Here is a 20,130-nt window from a genome sequence, read left to right as displayed (position 1 = left end):
CCGCTAATTCCTTCTGTAGACTCAGCCTGCAGGAGATGTGGCAGACCAGGGAAGAGAGGAGACGTGAGGACAGGGGAGCTGTAGTTGCTGCTTTGGGAATTGAAGGGACCTGAGGGCACCCCTGGCTGTGCTGGGGCAGTGTTTGCACCGGCGCATCCCCTGCTCTAGCACCCAAAAGACACACTTCATCATGCCATCTGGATGCGAGAAGCTTGCATGATGAAGGGATGGGGCAGAGCAAGTGATCCACTGGATCTCTCCCTTTCTCTGTAGTTACTTGGGTGAACTCTCTTCTAACAGCATCCTTTGGTGATGAACTCCTGCACGGGGAGAAAGCAGTAACCTTGCTGTCCGGGGCCATGCAAGGTATTTCCCTGAGGGCGTGATCCCTCTGCCTAGGAGCATTGATGTAAATGCCTCCACTAAAACTCACACTGACTTTTAGGTTCTTAATCTTTTTCCCCTTAGCTTCATTATTGTCTTTTATAGGGTCTTTTGACCCAGTATGTGTGGGAATCCAGGCTATGCATTAATGGTTTCCCTGCTGATTGTGTACGAGACTGAGCAAGTTAAAGCTGAAAACTGGGATGTACTCGTGAGGAGGGAGGGAAAAGGCAATAAAGGACCTATAGCAGGGCTTGGGCAACATTTGCCTGTGCTTTGCTTGGCTTTAAGCAATGCTGTTGGTCCCTCAAGTTTGCAAACCTTTGATCCACTTCACAGGGGGAAGAGGGATGTGTAAGAGCAAGAAAATGCTGTGGCTACTGACCCATCTCCTCCCTGGCCCAGGTGCACTTGATGAAGGACTCATTGTCAGAGTTGGAGGGGGGTGCAGCGGGGGGCAGGTTGGGTGCCACGCTGCACACGATGGTGCCCCGGTGCTTTGGGGCATTGGCCGAGTTGAAGGTAACAAACTCGGGGGTGCTGGTGGGTTTGCGCTGCTCTGGCGTGGCCCGGTCCAGGTTGTTGTGTGCTGCATCGCTGAGGATGTTGAGCTCAATGGGTGGCATGGCTTGGGTGCCCACACCCACGCTCTTGGAGAACTCGCTCTTGGAGAGCAGGTCGGGGTCCTCCCGGGCCACGGGCTTGTGTGCTTTGGCCCGGTGGCAGTAGCGCTTGCGGATGAACACGAAGGCCACGACCAGGATGGCCACCCCCAGCACGCCGGCTACAATCGCCGCGATCTCCTCGGGGCCCACCGCCCACTGTGTGGGCACAATGGCAGGGGTGATGATGGGCTGTGTGCAGTAGTCCCCCTGGTAATCCGATGGGCAGATGCAATGGACAGAGCCCTGGTTGCTCACACAGCGCCCTGCGTTTCGGCATGGGTTATCTTGGCACTCCTCGGCCAGCTTCTCGCACCTGTGGTGGGGACAGGATGGAGACAACCACCATTAGCCTGGGGATGCAGCTAAAACTGTGTAATCGTATTCAGGGCCACGGATGCTCCATCCTGGTCTGCTCTCCCTCTCTTGCTAGACTTGTGCTACCTGCCTCTCCTGGCAGAGGACCGTGATCCTTGAGTATAAAGTGACACTTTTCAGGAGACCATGTTTTACAGGATGGTCCTATTTTTCAATCATATGCAACAAAATAAAATGGGGGGCTTCCTGTCTCAGAGGAGCATTTGGAGTTTCTAGGGCTAGTACTGCATAGAGAGATGCTCCCATCCTGTTAAATTAGGGAGCCCAGGCTCACTCTGAGATGTCTTAACCTCTTATGAAGTCTCATATGTCCTCCAGGCTCTGTGGGGTCTCAAGGTGACCTGTGGATGTCTGCAGCTTGCAGCAAACATTTGGGGAACATCTAGCCTGAGAAGTGGTGAATGGGCATCCTTGTTGGAGAGGCTTTTTTGGAATTTTATGGAGCATCTGCAGAACTGAGACTGGATTTCTGATTCTCTGTCCCGCTCCACCTCACACAACCTAAACATTCCCCAATAGTACAGGGGACCTTTCCTTCCAACAGTAATGATCTCCCCGTGCTAGGGGGAATATGCAATGCTTTGTTGGCTTTCCTTCCTTTTTTTTCTCGTTACTGAACAAACTCTGTGAGGTTTGGGCTCCTCCTGTTTCTTAGTCAGTGTTTTAGGATGTGTGAACTGGTGTGAGCAACATGCACCCACAGGCTCTAGCTGGACGACCAGTGATTTCAGATATTACATTGCCACCTAATGCTCAGCTACATACTTACATTCCAAGAGTTGCACAAATAATTCCTGCCTTTGCATTGATTCAAAGGACCACTGTTCATCCTGGCTAAATGACTGAGGCAGAAGGATGAACTGGACGTGATGCTGCTTGAGCCTGTGCTGGGCATCGCTCATCAGGCTGGGCTGGAGGCAGGGCAGGGGGCTTGGAGGGGGTGCGTGGCTGCGGCGTGGAACTGCTGAGCAGCAGAGCAGGCTCTGGGCCTGGGTTAATTCTCTAGCTGCAGGTATTTGGCAAGCATGCACTGACATCTCATATATGGGAAATGTATCCAAGCTGTAACACTGATGGTGAGAACTTCAAAGTGATATGAACCGTAGGGTTCAGGGCCAAAGCCAAACACTCCAACACCTCGTGATAATGGGGGTCCATAGGCTATCTGACAGGAGATGGGGAATGGCATCCTGCAGCCTGCTTTTCAGCATAGCCCAATACCCTGAACGGAGGTTTGAATTGGATGAATCGTGGCTGTGACCTGGGACAGAAATTCCCTTTGGATGAGCCCTGCAGAGCTGGTCTGGGGCAGAAACAGCCCCTGTAGCACCCAGGGTGGGTGTCCCAGCTACCGAGGGATGGGGCAGCTTGCAACTGTGCTAGCCAGCCTCCCCCCAGCCTCAGGGCATTCTCCTGCCACCCAGTGCAGTGCCTGCCCACACCCCGCTCCCAGGCAGCCCTGGCCTCAAGGAGGACGCCACCATTGCAGCCGAGCTCATCACACACCACGGGGAGGAGCAGCGTGTGGGGAGAGACTCTCCCCTCGCAAGCAAAGGCTTTGAACTTGCACCAAGCATGACATCTGCAGGCATTCAAAGCATCTGTGAGGAGAGGAGATTTTTTTTTTTTTCCCCTCCTACTCAGAGGAGATGGGCACAGAGGGGCAGTGACAGCATGATGGCAGAGCTATTTATGCCCTGGTCTGCTCAGCTCTGCCTTTGGACACTTCCCTGCTGCAATGCTCATGCAATTTGCACTTAAAGCCAGAGTGTCCGGTGAGCTCCAGAAGTGTGCAATGCTCATTGGCAGAGATCATGTTTTCAGCCCACCATGGGAGATCACCCGGCCTGAAGCTTGCCCAGACCTTACCTTTCGCCCAGGTACCAGTCAGGGCAGTGGCAGGAGTAGCCAGTGGAGGAGAGGGTGCAGGTTCCCCCATGCAGGCAGGGCTTGGACTCGCAGGGACTGTCCCCTAGTTCACAGCGCTCACCAGAAAACAGCCCGGGGCAGATGCAGGTGTAACCTGGAGAGGGTGAGACAGTGCCGTGAAGAGACTGTATCCACACGGAAGAATTAGCAAGAACAGGAAGGAGCAGTGCCTGGTGCTGATGGCACCCACAGAGGGCTCAATCTGGCTACCTAAGCATAGGTACTTGCTGCCACAGGAGGCTGTTGGGCACCCAAGCCAACCACGGAGGGCTGATGGGTATGTTACAGGACCTGGAGCACTTGCTGAAGGCTGGCTGGCCACTCTGGGGCAATGTAATGGCACTAGAGAGCTATTTAAGCAACAAGTCAAGCCTGTCCTCTCCCGATACAGACCCTCTCCTGCCAGGGATGTATTCAGGGCACAGCTTTATTGCATGGAGACGCTGGGGCACAAATTCGGGTTAAAGGAAGGGGAGCCTGGCTGGCTGATTCACAGTTTCTGACTCTGCTAAATGCAATCCTCTGTAACTTATTGTTCTCTGAAGTCTTTGGTCCTGCGAGTTCTCGTGGTATGAAGCGCCTGTCTCAACACGTTGGGTTTCTCTTGCCTACAGGAGGTGTCTGGTTGCAGCCAGAGAGAAACCTGGGGACTTGGAGGGGGCTGCTGCTGTTTCTGTTTTTGGCTGCTGTTTAGTGTAGCCCTAAGCATGGGAATGTCCCTGGCTGTGCTGAGCTCCTGCTAGTCACTTGGCTGGTGGTGCCGTGTGGGAAGTTCAGAGTTTCCACCTTGCAGCACGCTTGAAAAGTCTTTGCTACTCGTCCACAAGCAAAACATCCTTGCTTTAGAGCACAGACTGAACAAATGCAGACCTGTTTCCACATGCGTGTTAGTGGTTGTACAACAAGGACATGTTGACGCTCGCGCGGCAGGTGCTGGACATTGCCTGTAGGGCTATGTGTGCCCAAACACACATGTTCCTGGATTCGGGGGTTCACATGTGTTTGCACCTGTGGTCCTGAGCGCTGTGGTTGATGTGGTGGCTGGTCTGGCTGTGACCCTTTCCACACAAATGCGTTCTCATGCGGCCACGTGGCTTACCCAGGCTCGCTTGCACAGACGTGTCTTTACCTGTGCATGTAAATCCCATCTCTCTGCCTGAGATCCCCGGGCAGAGTTTTGCATAAACTCGCACTGCATGCCCGTGGTCTCCAGGACTGAGCCCACAATGCTCAAGGAAGCCGAGCACCCAGGATAAACTCACAAACTAAATGTCCCTTGAGCAACCCCTTCCCTGCAGTTGTGTCCTGCCTGTTTCTGGCTGGGGCCGTGTCCCACAGGCTCTTTCCTGGGCAGCTGGGCCATTTGAGGGAGAAGTTGATCAACTTGGAAGGAAATTATGGGAAGGGTACTGGATGATTATTAGATTATTAGTGAGGGAGTGATTTTCCTCCTTCCTCCTCCCATTGTATGCTCTCTGCAAAGCAAGCAGGTGGTGCCTTGACTTAGAACAGAGATGAGTTTTCACCTCGTGGGCTTTGAGCCCCTTCCAGCTCAGCCAGAGGGGTTTTCTGTGCGGAGGGTCTCAAGAGTAAGGCTGAGGCATGAGTGCCAGGCTAACTGGTTTAAATGCACCTCGTGTCAAACAAGTTCACCTGAACCAGGCAGCTGCTGAGTCGACAGGGCTGGGAATCTTGTTCCCAGAGGCCGCGGGCAGGGCAGGAGGAGGTGTGCTCCCTCCTCAGTCCTTGCTTGCTTGCTGGGCAGGGTGTGGGCTTTGGCAATGGCCCCAAAGAGCACAGAGCTGTGGGAGGAGCTCCTGCCCCACACAGCAGCCCGGAAAGCACCCCTCTGCCCCGAGGAAGGGCCAAAGCGCGGACGGTATCTGTCTCGATAGACAGGGCGTTACGGGGCACAGCCCCACTGCGCTGGAAGCTGGGACGTGGGTGTAGGGCAGACACAAGGGTGGACATCACTGGGAGTGGTTCCTCCCCGAGAGGCCACTGCAAACTAGCCCTGTCCCTGTGATACCGCTCACTTTGGGGAGACCCTGTGATAGAAGGAACAGGGCAGTGGTGAGACTGTCTTGGGAGAAGCCTGGTACCAAACCTCTGTTGAGCATGTGCACCCCACGTTCGTCTGAGACTCTTGGATTTGAGCTTATGGTTTTCCCATATCCCTTCCCATAGCCCCGGGGAGTCATTGACTGTAGTGGGAATAGACCAAGATTTTGGCTTGTTTCTGCCCAGATACCATCGCTGCATGATCCCATCTTGCCTGATTCCAGCCTTGATAATGGCTCCTTAAGCAAAGAGGATGCAGAGGGGTGGGTGGAATTTCTACTTGCAGTTGAGGTTTTTGGCAACGCTGTGCTCTCCTAGGTCATGCACACTCCTTAGAAACACCCTCCTGCCCTCTGGGCCACGGTCTGCTGATGAGACATCAGATGATGATCTCATACCCCCCTCATACCCCCCTGGGGGAGTCAGCTATCACTTGAGATCCCCCAGGACAGGGGACCTCTGATTCTCCTCTGGAGTAGCCCCTCGCACAGGGATGAACGAAGAGGTTGCATCTTTCCCTCCCCTCACTGCTTATTGCTCTGCATGGGATATTCACGTACCTCCTCCATGAGTTTCAGAGCACATCCCGTTGTTGAGGCATGGGTTGCTGCTGCAGGCACCGGTGGGGGAGCAACACTGCTTTATTCCCACCTCCTCCATGACTTCCTTTGATTGCCCTTTCCCGGGCAGGAGAACAACTTCTCTGCCGTTGATTGCAACCACGTCCAGGCAGCCCCTGAACCCCCGCGTGACTCTCTGGGACTGGAGCGGCTGCCGGAGGCCCCCAAAAAGCAAGTCTCGTCTGCCCCGGGAGATGCTACAGGTTGCTGGCAGCTGGAGAGAGGCGTTTCCCAGTCCATCAATGAGCAGGCGGACAGATGTGTTCTTCACCTCCAGGAAGACTGAGTGCCACTCACCATCGCTCACAAAACGTGAGGAGGAGAGGTTCCTAGTGTAGTTCCCCCGGCAGCTGTACCCAAGTTGAGGCACTCCATTAACCATCTGCAAAACATGTCCCAGAAGTCATGGTTAGCTGTGATACAGGTGGCTGCTGTTCATGGAGGCTTTCAACACTTCTGCTGCTTGTTCCCCTCTCTCCCTGCCTAAGCATTGAGAGTCAAGATGAATCCCAACTTTCAGACTCCAAGAATTACCAGCTAGGCAAATGCAGCCCCTTTCACCCATATTAAGATTTGCATGGATCAATTAAAGCCTGATTAAATGACTGCAACCCCCTTTATTTTGCAAAACACTGTCATCTCTCGCACAACTTCACCTGTGGTCCTTCTCTGCAGTGTGCAGAGGAGGGAAGCTCATCTTTACACATAACAGGGTGCAGAGCCATGTGTTCATACTCCTGAAGCTGCTCACCCCTTCTCCCCCTTCCTGAGCCTAATCAGAGCCCTGGTATACAGACTATCCATAACTCCATCACCAGTCACAGGCGGACTCTTGTTGGGGGCCATGCGGCCTTTACTCTGTTTTCACTGTCTCGTTAGTGGCAGGGAAGGTGTTGGAGCAGTTCCCCCTTTGGCATGGGTGAGGGTGCTGAAAGGACCTCGGCGAGGAGGAGCACTGGCAGCTTTCTCTGGAGAATGCAAGGAGGAGTTGGGAGGCAGAGAAAGGAATTACTGTTGTATCCAGCTCCTAACTGGCATCCTGGAAAGCCAGGCCAAAGCTGCTGATAGGTGTTGCAATCCAATCCTTGTTCTCCAGCAGATGGGAGGGATACAAGATATTAAGCTTCTAAAAGTGAACCACACCAGTGTCTTCTGCATTAAACTGGGATGTCAGAAATTCCTACTTATGGCCCAAGATTCACCTTTAAAACTCATATGGAGGAAGGAGAAAGGAAAGGTTAGCTGTGTTATTTCAGGGTGAAGTCAGTGGTAAACCTCTCTTTCACCTTTTTCTCCCAGGGCTTTGCTGATAAAACCTCTCTCTCATAGAAGCCAAGAGCCTATGGAGAAGGAGAAAAGAGGTGGAATGAAACGTTCATGGAAAACCTGCAGAGCTTGCTACGTAACATCGAGCAATTCATCCCAGGCAAAAGAGATCTCCATGGAGGGCATTAGAGACAGGGAGGAGTGGTGATGCTTGGAAGAGGCTAAAAGAGGAGGAGTGATTATGGGCTACACTGAACTCTAGAGGAACCTACATACAATATGATGGGGCTACTCCGGAGGGGTCAAAAGCAGAGCAGGACAGCAGTTAACTCTTAGAGAAGTCCACGGTATAAATAAATCCAGTGGGAGGAGAGAGCAGCTACTGAAGGAAGGAAGAACTAGATGCAGCTGGCACACGCCATGGGAGGGCCTCAGGGCAACATGTGTGTAAATCTCTTTGCACAATTGGCAAGCACACCAGAGAACTTTGTCACTTCACTTTATCTAGAGGAACATGATTTCACTTCAGATGGGTCTGTAGATTGGGCTTATCAATTTCTGGGGCTGGGAGACAGCTGAGAACTCGATTCCCTGGAGCAAGAACTGACAGACTGCCAAGTCTTTCCCAGCTTGCCTGATTTGCCATCCTCTTGCTGCACTCTATTTCTGAACATCAGGAGAGCTTAGTGATTGGAAGGGCGATGATATGCATGCCCTTGGGAGAACTCATCCTCTTCACCAAATCTACAAACCATCTGTTATGCTTCTTTCAAAGCTTTGGCTCATACCTGGAGTACTGCTGTTCTCAAAGCTTAAAATCTTGAGGGATTCCTTCAGTTTTTTCAGGTCAGATGGTCTAGAAAAAGTTTGATCCCTGAAATACTGTTAATAAAGTGAGTCAAGGAAGAAATGATTCGCAGACAACTTTATGCTGGAGGCTTTATGAAGGTTTCCTATTGAAGAGCTTGTGGAGACATCCGAGTACAGGAGATCATGGCCACACTGAACTCATCAATCATGAGTCTCTTCTCCCTTGACTCTGTGTGTTAGACCTGGCTCAGTAGAGCTTCCTGCCATCTCATTCTTTCTGAGCACCATCCTGAGTGCTGGACTCCTTCTGCTGAGCTACTTGGTGACTCTCCTTCCCAGAGACGGGGCAGAAAGCTAGAGACCCTTCTTGAGAAGTTTTTCTCATCAGCCCTTTACAATGCAGCTTAAAGCCACTCTCGGAGATGGGTACAGGACATATGAATGATGTTTCTCTGCTCTTGCTCTTAGGGAGCGATGGCTGTGGTAGCAGGAGCTTGCAATATGTACTTTGGGCAGGTCTCTGGGCGTCGGCTGCTGTGCAGCTCCCTGTCTGTGTGGGTCTTTTATAACAGCAGAAAGAAAAGTATTTCAAAATAGGAAGATGGGGTTGTGAAACCATGAGAAGGGATGAGGGAATTCAGGGACAGGATGAACACTTCCAGGTAGCTTACAGTGTGTAGGTCTCAGTGTAATTAGGGACAAATTTCTGTAAGCTGGTAAGTATGTCCTATGATCTTGGCCTCCAATTAGTCTGAATTTAATTGATGAGGAACATACAAAAACCCTATTCTTTAGTCATCTCCTGCTTTCCTTCTGTTGCCAAAGTGGAACGGGGAGATGATCTTTGAATGCTGGGTCGATTCAGTGTGCAACCAAAGGGAGGAGAGCGATCAGACTGAAATGTTCCTGGCTCTGCAGGTGTCTTAAACAGTGAAACTGCCTGAAGAAAGTGGTTGGAAAGGGGGGGGGGGGGGTGAGAAATAGCATTTAAGACTCCTGTTTTGTCTGTTCTGTCCATTACTGTAAAGGATCTTTAATTTGTGGTCCGTGTGATTAGATGCATGCGCTGTGGTGCAGGTAAAGGCTGGCTGCAGCAATTGCCAAACTGTGCTTGGCTCTCTCCTGGCCTTCTCAAGTCTTATATTTCAGCTAGGTGAATTACTGAGGGTACATATTATTGCATCTTCTTTCTGTGATTCCCTTCCCTGAAAGAGTAAGTGTTTTTTATGCTGGAAAGAAATCCCTGTACATTGCAACACGTACCTCCAAAGTGGCGTGGTCAGTCCCGTTAGCGTAGAACACGACAGCGTGCAGCTGGTGCGTCTTCAGGCGAAAGTGCATGTGCCAGGAGCCGATCTGTGAGTGCTGGTACCAAATGTAGCTGTGGCCCCCAAACCTCACAGCCGTTCCTGGAAGGAGAATGAGTGAGTGAAAGGTCTCATCTTTGTCACACTTTGAGACTATGGACTGTATTCAACCTTGCCTCTTTTCCCAGCCTGACACCATAACTGTCCAGGACCAGTCCTGTACACAGCAACCCGTGTACAGCTGCACTGCATCTCCCACAGCTCCCATTTGGAGCTCTCAGTATTTATTCTATGTACTCAACTGTAAAACAATCCTGCAATAGCAGCCCTGTTATTTCTGTCCTATAGCACCTTCGAGGTGCCCTCAGCATGATCTACAACACCCTTGAATTTCCTCATCCTTAATAAGTCTTTATGTTATTCTATGGTATCCCCCTATCATCCCTGCCCAAGTGATGCTAACCTCTATCCCTGCTCCCTCCATTTATTTACTGAGGTATTCTAGAGTGAGTATAACAAATATGTTTTATTTGCCTCTTCCTCAAATTTTTCAGTTAGTCTGTGTTTTGCTGACTCTAGGATCAACACAGGAGCTCAAAGATCAAAATTCTGAAGACTGAGCTTCATTACCTGCTAGGTATGAGTGACTTTTCCCAATGAGATGGATGGATGTTGCTGCTATTTAATGAAATGTTACAGGAGATTAATTAAAAAAAAAAAAAAGACTAAGTGAAACTTTCAAGCTCTAAGAGTCTAGATTTCACTTTGAAATTGCAGGCAGAATTGCTGGTCACTGGGACACCCTAATTCCATGGAAAGTCCAGGTGCTTTACAGTGTACTGAAGGAAAACACCGTACGCCCGGGTTTATAGTGTGGGACACTACCAGGAAGGATTGCTCACCATTGCAAGAACAGATTTGCTCCAAGCTGTGCCGCGGGGTGAGGACGCTGAGTCGGGCAGTACTGTAAGTAGACATCATGCCTGGATCCAGCTGAATGGTTTCCTTGCAGACACGGTGGGCGCAATCTGACCCATGACATGGCACATGAATTGCCTTCTTCATCCGGAGACCAACAAGTTGGTCCATCTCCCCAGCTGACACAGTGATCTTATTTGCGAGGACCCGAGGCTCATACAAGGAGCCGTGCGGCTCTCCAACAGCCAAGAGCAGGTCCACTCCATCAGAGGTAGCTGCAGGCTGCAAGCTGGCCATGTGGATGTTTTGGCGCCGGGTGACAAGGATGTTTCCCAGAAATCTCTGTAAGTTGCGCCAGTGGTCCCCAACAAACTCCTCAGGGGAGAGGTGGCGGAAGTGTAGCACCACTGCCTTGTCCAAGGCCTCCTGCGTGAAGCACCACACGTGGACGTTGACGCTGGTGGTGGCTGTAAACGTACCATCGCTGACTGTCACGTTCAGAAGATAGTGGCCATGGGGAAGCTTGTCCCCAGCAATGATCTTCCCATCCGCAATCCCAACAGAGAAGAGCCCCTCCTGGGGCACTTCTGCCACCAAAGTGTACACCAGTGTGTCATAAGGGTCTCGGTCCGTGGCATGGATCTTGCCCAGAACGCCACCTCGGAAGGCTTCCTCGTTGGTGGTGATGAATATTTCCAGGGGAAGGGCTGAGGGGGCATACTGGCTCTGCTCAGTCACTTGGATATTTATAAACGCAGATGAGGACAGGGGAGGGATACCGCTGTCGGAGACCTGTCAAGGAAAACAGAAGGATCCGTTACAGCCACATGCTGACTTACTGTCACCTCACCTGACTGGATGGGCTGATAAGGTCTTGCGAAGGAGAGTGCCTTGCAGGTAGCAATGGGTTGAAGCTGTCAGGCAGTGGGTTGGGAATGAAGAAGGAATGGGAAAAATTGGCAGCAGTATTGGACCTCTGCCTGGAGCTGGCCCCAGGGAAATGGCAGCATGCCTTCCAGCATGGAGACTGATTGAGATCTTCTGTTAGCGGTGGGGTCGCTCTGATTTCCGTGTGTGCTCATCAGCAGCTGAGGCACACCTGAGTGGCTCTGATCTCCTGAGGATTAATCATCTTTAGTGATGCTGCCAATCTTTGAAGTTCCACGTGTAACTGAGCGTACAACGATATAAAGCAGTTACGCACGTCGACACATTTGCTCACCTTCAGGACTATTTAAGCCTGTGTCCCACCTCTGACAATGTCTGTCTAGAATGAGTCAAGGAACCTCAAAATAGAAAAATGTGAATAATCAGATTATAGGATAAATTTCTCCCTAATCTTAGGCAGTTAGTGGTTGAGATTTATAATGTAATAGTACCTAGCTTTTAGAAAAACTACAATTACTGAAGAAGTATGTACTTTACATGTTGTTATCCTTTTGTTTGTAATGGACTACCCTTACTGATAACATTGAAAAATAATTAATTCATTGCAACAATAGAAATCCTCTTTGAAGAGGAACTTAAACCACTTCTTAAATGACAAGGATAATTGGAGAAAGTTTGTAGGACCAGATCCAGGTCTTACTTTAAACTGGAAGTCACTAGAACGATGCTGGGAAAAGCATCTGCCTAAGGAAACTGCTGACAGAGTATTTCTCATGATCATATTATCTGATTTTATCAATGCAGGAGCCGGCCCCCAGCTTCTTGTGGGCAGACTGTGTGGAGCAATGAGCTCTGGACCTGGCTCCAAGCTGCAATATTTGTGCCTAGATTGGATTTCTCCAAAGCCAGAGATGTTTCCATCCAGCTGTGCCATCCTAGTCTCATTTTGTTACTACTAAATCTGGCTGGGGAATTCAGATACCAGGACAGTAAGGCACACTCTACCTGGACTTGTAATAGGTACTGTTCTTTTGTTCTTCTGTTCAGGATGGATGATGTCACCAGCAGACCATTTTGGGTGACACCAAAAGCCTTCCCATCGTTGCCCTGGGTGATCTGGAATGAATATGGCGGTCCATTTTCTGGGGAGTCTCTGTCACTCATAATCAACTCCAGGACGCTTGTTCCCACGGGAGCATTCTCCTGAAATGGGGAAAGATGCTAGTGGAGAAAGGCAAGCAAAGAGAAAAGGCCCAGGGGAACCCACAGTGCCCCTAGAGCTGCCTGATCAGGAACAGGGAAACAAATCCCACAGCCCACGTGCATCTCTCTGGTACACACAGACTGAGACTCTTGCCAGCAATGACAGAGACCCGGTGGCGGCAAGGGACTCCCTTTCATGGCATTACATATGTGGCAGCTAAGAACAGACAGTTGAGCTGATGCTGTTGCTTTCCCCTCGAGTCATGTCAGCACAAGAGCAGATGAAAGCATGTTTTGTGTATGTTTCTTTCTGGGTACCTATAGGTGTTAGGAGTCCAAGTGACAACTTGGCTGCATCCAGCAGACATGATGATGCTTGACCATGTGCTTTGGTCTGCTCTTTATGTTGTGGTGTAGACATGGACAACTGCAAGGGAGAAAGGGGCTGCAAGTCAGGCTTGAAAAGTGTGAAAAGCTCTGCACTCTCTGTACTGAAAGGATGGGAGGTGCCTGAAGCTATTGGAAGGAGAAAATGGCATCTGCTGGCAGAATATCTGCCCCTGCAGATGCTACCAGTTCTTTGTGGCAATGAGCACAAAGCAACAGCATGCTTCATTGCTGTCTCACCCCTCTGCTCCAACAGCAGCCCAAGCATGAGTACCTTAGTACCCTGAGACGGACTGGGAGAACAAACCGCCTCCTGGCTTACCTGCACCACCACGCTGTAGTTGAGCTGGAAGAACCGAGGAGGGTTGTCATTGACATCAGACACGTGGACATGCACAGCGACGTCACTGAACTGAGCAGGGTGACCGTTGTCTGTGGCTCGAACTGTCAGGGAGTAGCTGGGGATCTGGAGGATTTATAGTGCATGATTACTTGGAGAAATAGAGGAACGGTGGCTTCTTCACATTGATGTTTTACTCTGCTGCAGCTTGTTAAAATGCTTGAGGTCATGCATTGCACCATAACAATAGCTTTGCTCTTGCCTAAGGCTCTCCATCCATAATTCTCAAAGTACAGTGCTAAAGAAGACGAGGCTCACAATAGTTGAAGAGAAGGGAAACAACTTGCCAAAGATGGATGAGACCAAGCTGGGCAAACATCTGTCGATAGTGGTTTGAGCTGCTACTGCTTTTTGAATGAGAGATTGTCCAGATGACCTTTCCATCTCCTCCCCATACCTGTTTTCTGTAATGCTCTGATGCAGAGAAGCAGAAACCAACAATGTTGGTTTCCAGTTTGGGGCTGACTCTCACCCAGCCAGCTTGAAGCACCAGTGGAGCACACCACAGCCCAGAGTTGTGACCACTGAAGGCTATATTGTCCTCCCTAAAGCCCAGCCTTCTTACAGCAGTATCTGTGAGTCTAGAAAATGAATGAATGAAGGACTTGCCTTCTGCTTACAATATTACGAGTAGATCATTCAGAAAATAGGAGGTAGCTGAATATAATGTGCTCCCTCCGTCTTTTGGGGCACATCTGTTTTAGACTTCCTGTTCCCATTTTCTTGAACTCACCTCTTCCCTGTCCAGATGCTTGGCAATGCTGATCTGCCCACTTTTGGGCTGAATGGCAAAGTGTCCCAGTGGGTTCCCTTCCACAATTGAATATGTGATCTGATTGTTCATTGCTCCATCCAAGTCATCAGCTGACACCTGTTAGGAGAAAAAAAAGCTAGGACCCCTGGCCCAAAAGGCCTTGCCATGGAGGAATGGGTGCAGGACCTCCTGCAAACCAATGTCCTCCAAACCAAGGATATTGGTTTGAGCTTGCCTCAAATGAGGAAGAAGAAGGAAGGTGGTTTACATAAGTGTTATTCATTAGCTTTTTCAGGACAAAACTCAAAAAAGCTATAACAATGGCTTTCTCCTTGTCTCTTTCCTGACTTTACCACCCTGTGATGGTAACACCGGCTGGGCAGGGAACTCCACGTGGGTATACCTTGGGCTTCACTACTCTGCCCAGGGAAGCCTCTGCCTTCCCCCGGTCACAAGGGTATTGGCCTTCTGCAGGCATTTCAACTCCCTTGGGAGGTCCTCAAAGGTCCTGAGCCCCCCTTAGGTATCTCAAGCTTTCACTTAAGGATGTCTTCTAAGGCAAAGTGTCCTCCCTGCCTGTGGAGTGTCAGGAATTCTGGCAATCATCCTTTTTTAAAGTCATGCTTAAATCTTAGATGTTGAATGTCACAAACTCACTGAGGTGGCTGTGTCCAAGGAAAAGTAAAGTGCAAAATCAGAGTAAATAATGCATATCACAAGTAAAAGAATAGGTAAAGACATCTGGCCCCGTTCCTAATCATACCGTGAGGATGATTTCTCCAACTGCAGCATCCTCCCGGATATCAGCGAAGTAAGGGTCTTGGATGAACTCTGGTGCATGGTCATTGATGTCGGTTATGTTGATCACCACCATGGTCACATCACTGAGAGAAGCTGAGCCCTTCCTTGTGCCCTCAATGGATAAGTAATACTCGTGACTTGCTTCAAAGTCCAAGCTTCCATTTATGTATAAGGCACCTGCATCGGCAGATGGATAGAAAAGGACAGAAGATACTTTGAATCAATGGCACATTAGGTTTCTTGGAATACTGGAGATATACCAAGAGGATTGCCAAACTACCAGTTGAAAAGGTGCTGTTGACCTAGCTTTGACTGGTTAAATCAGGATATTGAAAGTCATGGCATCACATAAAACAAAATATCATTGAACTGATTCTGCCATAACCTGCCTTATTCTGGTAGCAAGTGTTGGAAGAGATGAAATAAACTCTCATTCTGGAAGGTCTCCAGGAATCTTGATTGGAGGAGACCTGGGACAAAATAGGATCAGAGTCCAATGGTGCTTTGAAAGCTGTGACCAAGGCAGTAGTAGAGCATCACTGAACTGTGTCACAGGCAGAATGAAAAGGTGTGAGATGTAGATGCAGAGTTGTACAAGAGAAAAAGGTGTGTGGCAAGATGCTGTGATTTCTAAGTGAGGCTTGGGATGCAACACAGAAAGAAGGAGGTGGCTGTTAATCTCAAAAAACAAGCGAGGAACAGGGACTGAAGACATAAAGTGAAAGCAAAAAAAAAAAAATGGACAGAATGTGCCTGTGTACTTCAATGCTTTCCTGAGTTCAGCACTGAAAATGTCACAAAATTATTCCCTGGAAATGACACTGTTCTGTGTCTTTTGAGATGTACAAACTCATAAGAAGATTGGTGTGGAAAAATTAGCAAAAGCTTTGGGGACAGAGAAGCTGAGGAAGGAACTGTGGATGAGGATGTTACAGCCGAGGGCAGAAGGCCATTGATGACACAGCCAAGGGTTTATTTCAGGGAGTTAACATTGGCCTTCCGATAACAGCTCTTATCAGATCGCTGTGCAAACAAAGCAGTGCTTTATTTGGCTGGTAAACGTGGCTCAACGCCTGCTCATGGTTAATTGATTGGTATCCACATTCATTGAGTGCTGCCTAATAAAGCTGCCTGCTACCCTGGGCCAAAGGTTCCTTGTGAGATGAGGATGGAGAGACTTCTTTTAACTGAAACCAACTTCCTCTGTATTTTGAACTGGAAAAATTTTCCCGTCTTATTCTCCATGTATTCCTCATTCCCATGCACCCATCTCAGGTCCTAGACGTATAACAAAAACCTTTCCATTAATTTAAATAAGATTTGGATCACTCTTTAAGTGACTTGGCTGGCAAAACTTAGGGTAGAAGAGGAGACTGTATTCCCTACCCTTGTGCTGGCTAAAGACAGAAGAGAGCAGAAGCGCAAGCCAAATGGAGAAGAACTAGAGAAGACGCATACAAGGGGACAGCCTTTGATGTCGGGTCCACCTGGACCTGCTTGGGCATGAGACCATCCTACCTGTGTTTGAATTGAGCTGAAATTTCCCATGGTCATTGCCATTCACAATTTCATACTTGATCTCTGTGTTTTCTGCATTGTCCCTTGTCAATGCTGACAAGTTGAGGACCTCTGTACCCACAGCCACGTCTTCTTTTACCATGGCCACATATTCAGGGGCCAGGAAAACAGGCAGATATTCATTCAGATCCACAACAGAGACAGTGACAGTGCCAAGAGCAGAGAGGGGCTCCGGGGTGCCCCGGTCGGTAGCACAGACTGTCAGCTCAAATGCTGAGTGCTGCGAATCCTTCAGAGGCTTTTCCAGACGGATCACCCCCGTGGTTTCCTCAATTGAAAAGTGTCCATTGGCGGAGTCAGAGAGAGAATAGACCACCTCAGCATTGAGACCTGGAAGGATAAGGGACAGGCTGCGTTTAATTCATAGGTAGGAATGCTGCAGGTTTAATTACTATTTTTTTTAATCCATTAGGACTATGTGTACCTAAATGACCTTAAATTTCTAGGGAAAATGGAGGCTGTATGAACATCGTGTGCCCTGTCCATCTGCAGGTTCAAGCATCTAGCCATCCTCACCATCATCCATCAGCATCACCTGTCTGTATTTACTAGTGCTTCCCATTTTTACTTTCCTTGTTTTTAAACTTAATTTCCCTTCGTATCTGCTTCTAAAGCAGATAAATATGTTCTTGCTTCTCTGTCATTGTAAATTCAGTCTTTGCTGGAGAGGTTTATTAAAAGCTCCTTTCTTAGGAGCCTTACCTATGTTTCTGAGGATCTTCGTGTCTTCAGAAGGACCTCTCCATCCATATCATCTACACCATCCAGATCTAAAGCTCCTTTTTTCCTTATTACATTCATTCTCGATTTCCATCTTTTGGTAAAATTTCTGTCCAGTTTGGATCCCAGACAAACCGTGTGTCAGCTTGCACTGTGCATCACGGTTACAGTTACTGAGCGTGTCCTCGAAGTCTGTCTTTGCATGTTTCTACAGATACTGCGCTTCCTACAGGGTCACAGAAATGCTAATGCCAGCCTGCTAGTCAAGAACATGTCAGCGATGAGATCCAGGCACATCTTTGCCAAGATTCAATCACCTATGCCCATTGCTGCAGCCTTTCCCTAGGTTTCAATGGTTTCTATTCAGAGTGAAAGATGAACTCTACTAAAAAGTAAATCCCATTTTGACTCACCTTCATCAAGGTCCCTGGCAGCAACCACAGCGATGGGCGTCTTTGTTGTGGTGTTGTCAAAAACGGCCACGGCGCAGTGACTGGGGAAGAATCTTGGTGCGTTGTCGTTCGTGTCCTCTACGATCAGCGTTATATCTGCCTGGCAGGAACGGCCTCCACCGTCAGTCGCTTTGGCAACAAGATGGTATGTAGGTTTCTGTTCACGGTCAAGAGGTGCAGACGTGGTCAGTTCCCCTGTTGGAAAGAACAGGAGATGGTCTTGTCTTCTGCAACTGCAGCCTAGGAGAGCTCAGAGAGGTTCAAGCACGCTGCCATCCTGGATGAACCTCGGGAGACAACAAACTGGGTTTGAACACCATTTGTAATCCAGCTAATAGCAGTGATGTGTCCACACCACATTGCTTGAGGCTATTCTCAGATCACTGCCAGCCAGCACTCTGGCAGGGCTTGGCACGGGAAGTCCTGCAAGTCGGGCTGAACTTCATGCGAGGGATGCCATCATGGGATAAAAATGCTCATAAATAAATTGTACTTCTAAACACCTTTATAAACCCTGCTGCATTAAGTCTTCTGCCATGTAATGAACCCCAAATGATCTCTAGAATGATCATCATGTCTTTTTGGAAAGGAGAAAGCCTTTGGGCAAATATACTGCCCAAGACCGAATAAGATGTTTTTTAGACTTTAGAACTTGGGTTTTTGGCTCAAGCCAGCACTGTAATACTTGCTGATCTCTCCTCCTTGAGACTTGGCTATTAGCAGTAGTGTCTGCCCTTCATTTTAACAATGCTAATGCCAACATTTGTAAAGAAAGCTAGCAGGAAGATGCAGAGCTCACTCTGCTCTATACTGTATTGCAATAAACCTGCCTGTTTGCCATCCCCTCCTAGCTTGGGGGAGCTGCAATGAACAGTCCTTTTGTTTGCTCAAGAGGATGTAAGTGTTGAGCCACTCCGGGAGCTGGCATTTCTTGGGAGTAGGTGAGGAAGAGGATAAAAGCAACCCATTGCCCAGCTCTCACCTGTATGTGGGCCCAGCCGGAACTCCTCTGCGCCAGGGCCGTGGAGGCTGTATGTTATCTGGGCGTTGCTGCCGACGTCGGGGTCGGTTGCTGATATTTTCAAAATGAAAAGACCCGGCAGAGCGTCTTCAGAGACCCTCCCAGTGTAGAATATCTGGCAAGGACAGAAGGCGTCATTGGCATCTGAGCCTTCTCCAAAATACCTTCACCTTGTATGGGGAGGAATGGACTAGCAGAAGCTTTGTAGAGAAGGATAAACCATGTGGTTTACAGGGGAACACAATGCGCCTCACATTGCCAGCTGCCGGGGTGCGGACGGGGACCAGCGAGCTCATTTCACACAAGCCTTTGAATCTCCTCTGGGAAGCAACCACTTCTGTTCTTTCTCACCATGGGTAACATCCATACCAGTGATCAGCTCTCTACAATAACAAACCTCCTGATGGGAATCTCTCAGCTTAGCAGGATATAAAACTCAGTAATTTACATGCCCCTACCCAGGAGGCTTCCTGGCATTGTTTATCTCAAAAATCATCCTTCATAACGCTTAGGTGCTCACTTACTGCTGGCAAACATGCTTGGAGGCTAGATTTAATGTTCTTGCTTGACATGCAGCTTAATTAAAATTGCTAAGCATAATCAAAGCAACAGGATCGTGTGAGAAGAATTATGACAAGCCAAACCCTCTTAACGTGCTCTTTCTGTTTTTTCTTCCTTGCTATTGTGTTTTCTCCTTCCCAGTTGCTCCCCTCATGTCCCCAGTGTCCCAGAACAGACGTCTTACCTGGCCACACTCAGGGTTGTTGTCGTTGATATCCAGAACAAAAATTTCCACTTCAGTGGTAGCCTGAAATTTCCCATCGGAGGCCATAACCTTGAGGAGATATTTCTCTGTATCTTCTCTGTCCAGAGGTTTCTTGGAGGAAATAGTCCATTCTCCCTCGATTTGGTTAACTGTGAACTGTCCTAGTACGTCTCCTTCTAGAAGCAGGGAGGAGGCAAGGAAAAAAAGGCATTTACCAAGTGCTGAAAATCAGAAGTGATAAGGGAAGGGGATATAGATATGTCCACTGCCGGTCCCTTAGGAGAGCTGAAGGACTTGCAGTGGTGATGCAGAGAGGGCACTGGTGTTGTGTCAGCCAGGTGGGGAGCATTTGGTCTACCTCATTGCACAGCTGAGAAATACCCTGCCTGTTTCTGTTATTCACTGTCTGAATAATGCAGTGGGGAGACGAATGGGCTGGAACGGGGAAACAACTCCTCATTGCAAAAATGTCTAAGTAATGTTCTGCAGACGTGCATATTCATTGCCTCAAAACCACACTGTCTCGCCTTCCTAAAGTGTGTCAGTCTTTCTTGGTGCATGTTCCTAAAGGGATCTGAGAGTTGCAAATACCCTGCAGACATTGGTTGGATCTCATAGTTACGGTACCATGTATAGTTTTATTTCCTTTTAACCTATAGATGCGTTTAATATATAGCTGCGCTTTCTGGGGCTACTTTTTGATTCTGTAGGAACGAAATGATGGGAGACGAGTAAATCCAGACTAGGCAGGCTCTCTGGTCCACCAATGCTGCTCACGGGGTGGATGCTAGCCCTGGAGAATACCTCTCTTCTGGCAAGAAGCTG

The 20,130-nt window shown here is 49.0% G+C and overlaps 1 protein-coding gene across 1 annotated transcript in view; it reads right to left on the bottom strand.

Moving 5' to 3' along the window:
* Nucleotides 1-20,130, bottom strand: part of FAT2 (FAT atypical cadherin 2) — a 47,346-nt gene that overhangs the window by 863 nt on the left and 26,353 nt on the right. The window contains exons 11-23 of the mRNA XM_009322740.1: nucleotides 19,285-19,481; nucleotides 18,501-18,654; nucleotides 17,480-17,713; nucleotides 16,287-16,676; nucleotides 14,731-14,945; nucleotides 13,947-14,084; nucleotides 13,136-13,279; nucleotides 12,229-12,426; nucleotides 10,320-11,127; nucleotides 9,374-9,519; nucleotides 5,975-6,416; nucleotides 3,294-3,447; nucleotides 766-1,362 (exon numbers count right to left, since the gene is read on the bottom strand). Of these exons, the coding sequence (XP_009321015.1) occupies nucleotides 766-1,362; nucleotides 3,294-3,447; nucleotides 5,975-6,416; nucleotides 9,374-9,519; nucleotides 10,320-11,127; nucleotides 12,229-12,426; nucleotides 13,136-13,279; nucleotides 13,947-14,084; nucleotides 14,731-14,945; nucleotides 16,287-16,676; nucleotides 17,480-17,713; nucleotides 18,501-18,654; nucleotides 19,285-19,481 (3,817 nt within the window). The remainder of the gene's footprint in view (nucleotides 1-765; nucleotides 1,363-3,293; nucleotides 3,448-5,974; nucleotides 6,417-9,373; nucleotides 9,520-10,319; nucleotides 11,128-12,228; nucleotides 12,427-13,135; nucleotides 13,280-13,946; nucleotides 14,085-14,730; nucleotides 14,946-16,286; nucleotides 16,677-17,479; nucleotides 17,714-18,500; nucleotides 18,655-19,284; nucleotides 19,482-20,130) is intronic.

This window comes from Pygoscelis adeliae, unplaced genomic scaffold (genome assembly GCF_000699105.1).
Source record: "Pygoscelis adeliae isolate BGI_AS28 unplaced genomic scaffold, ASM69910v1 Scaffold34, whole genome shotgun sequence".
NCBI classification, from domain to species: domain Eukaryota; kingdom Metazoa; phylum Chordata; class Aves; order Sphenisciformes; family Spheniscidae; genus Pygoscelis; species Pygoscelis adeliae.
Note: the sequence above shows the minus strand (reverse complement) of the source record. Positions and strands in the feature narration are given on the sequence as shown.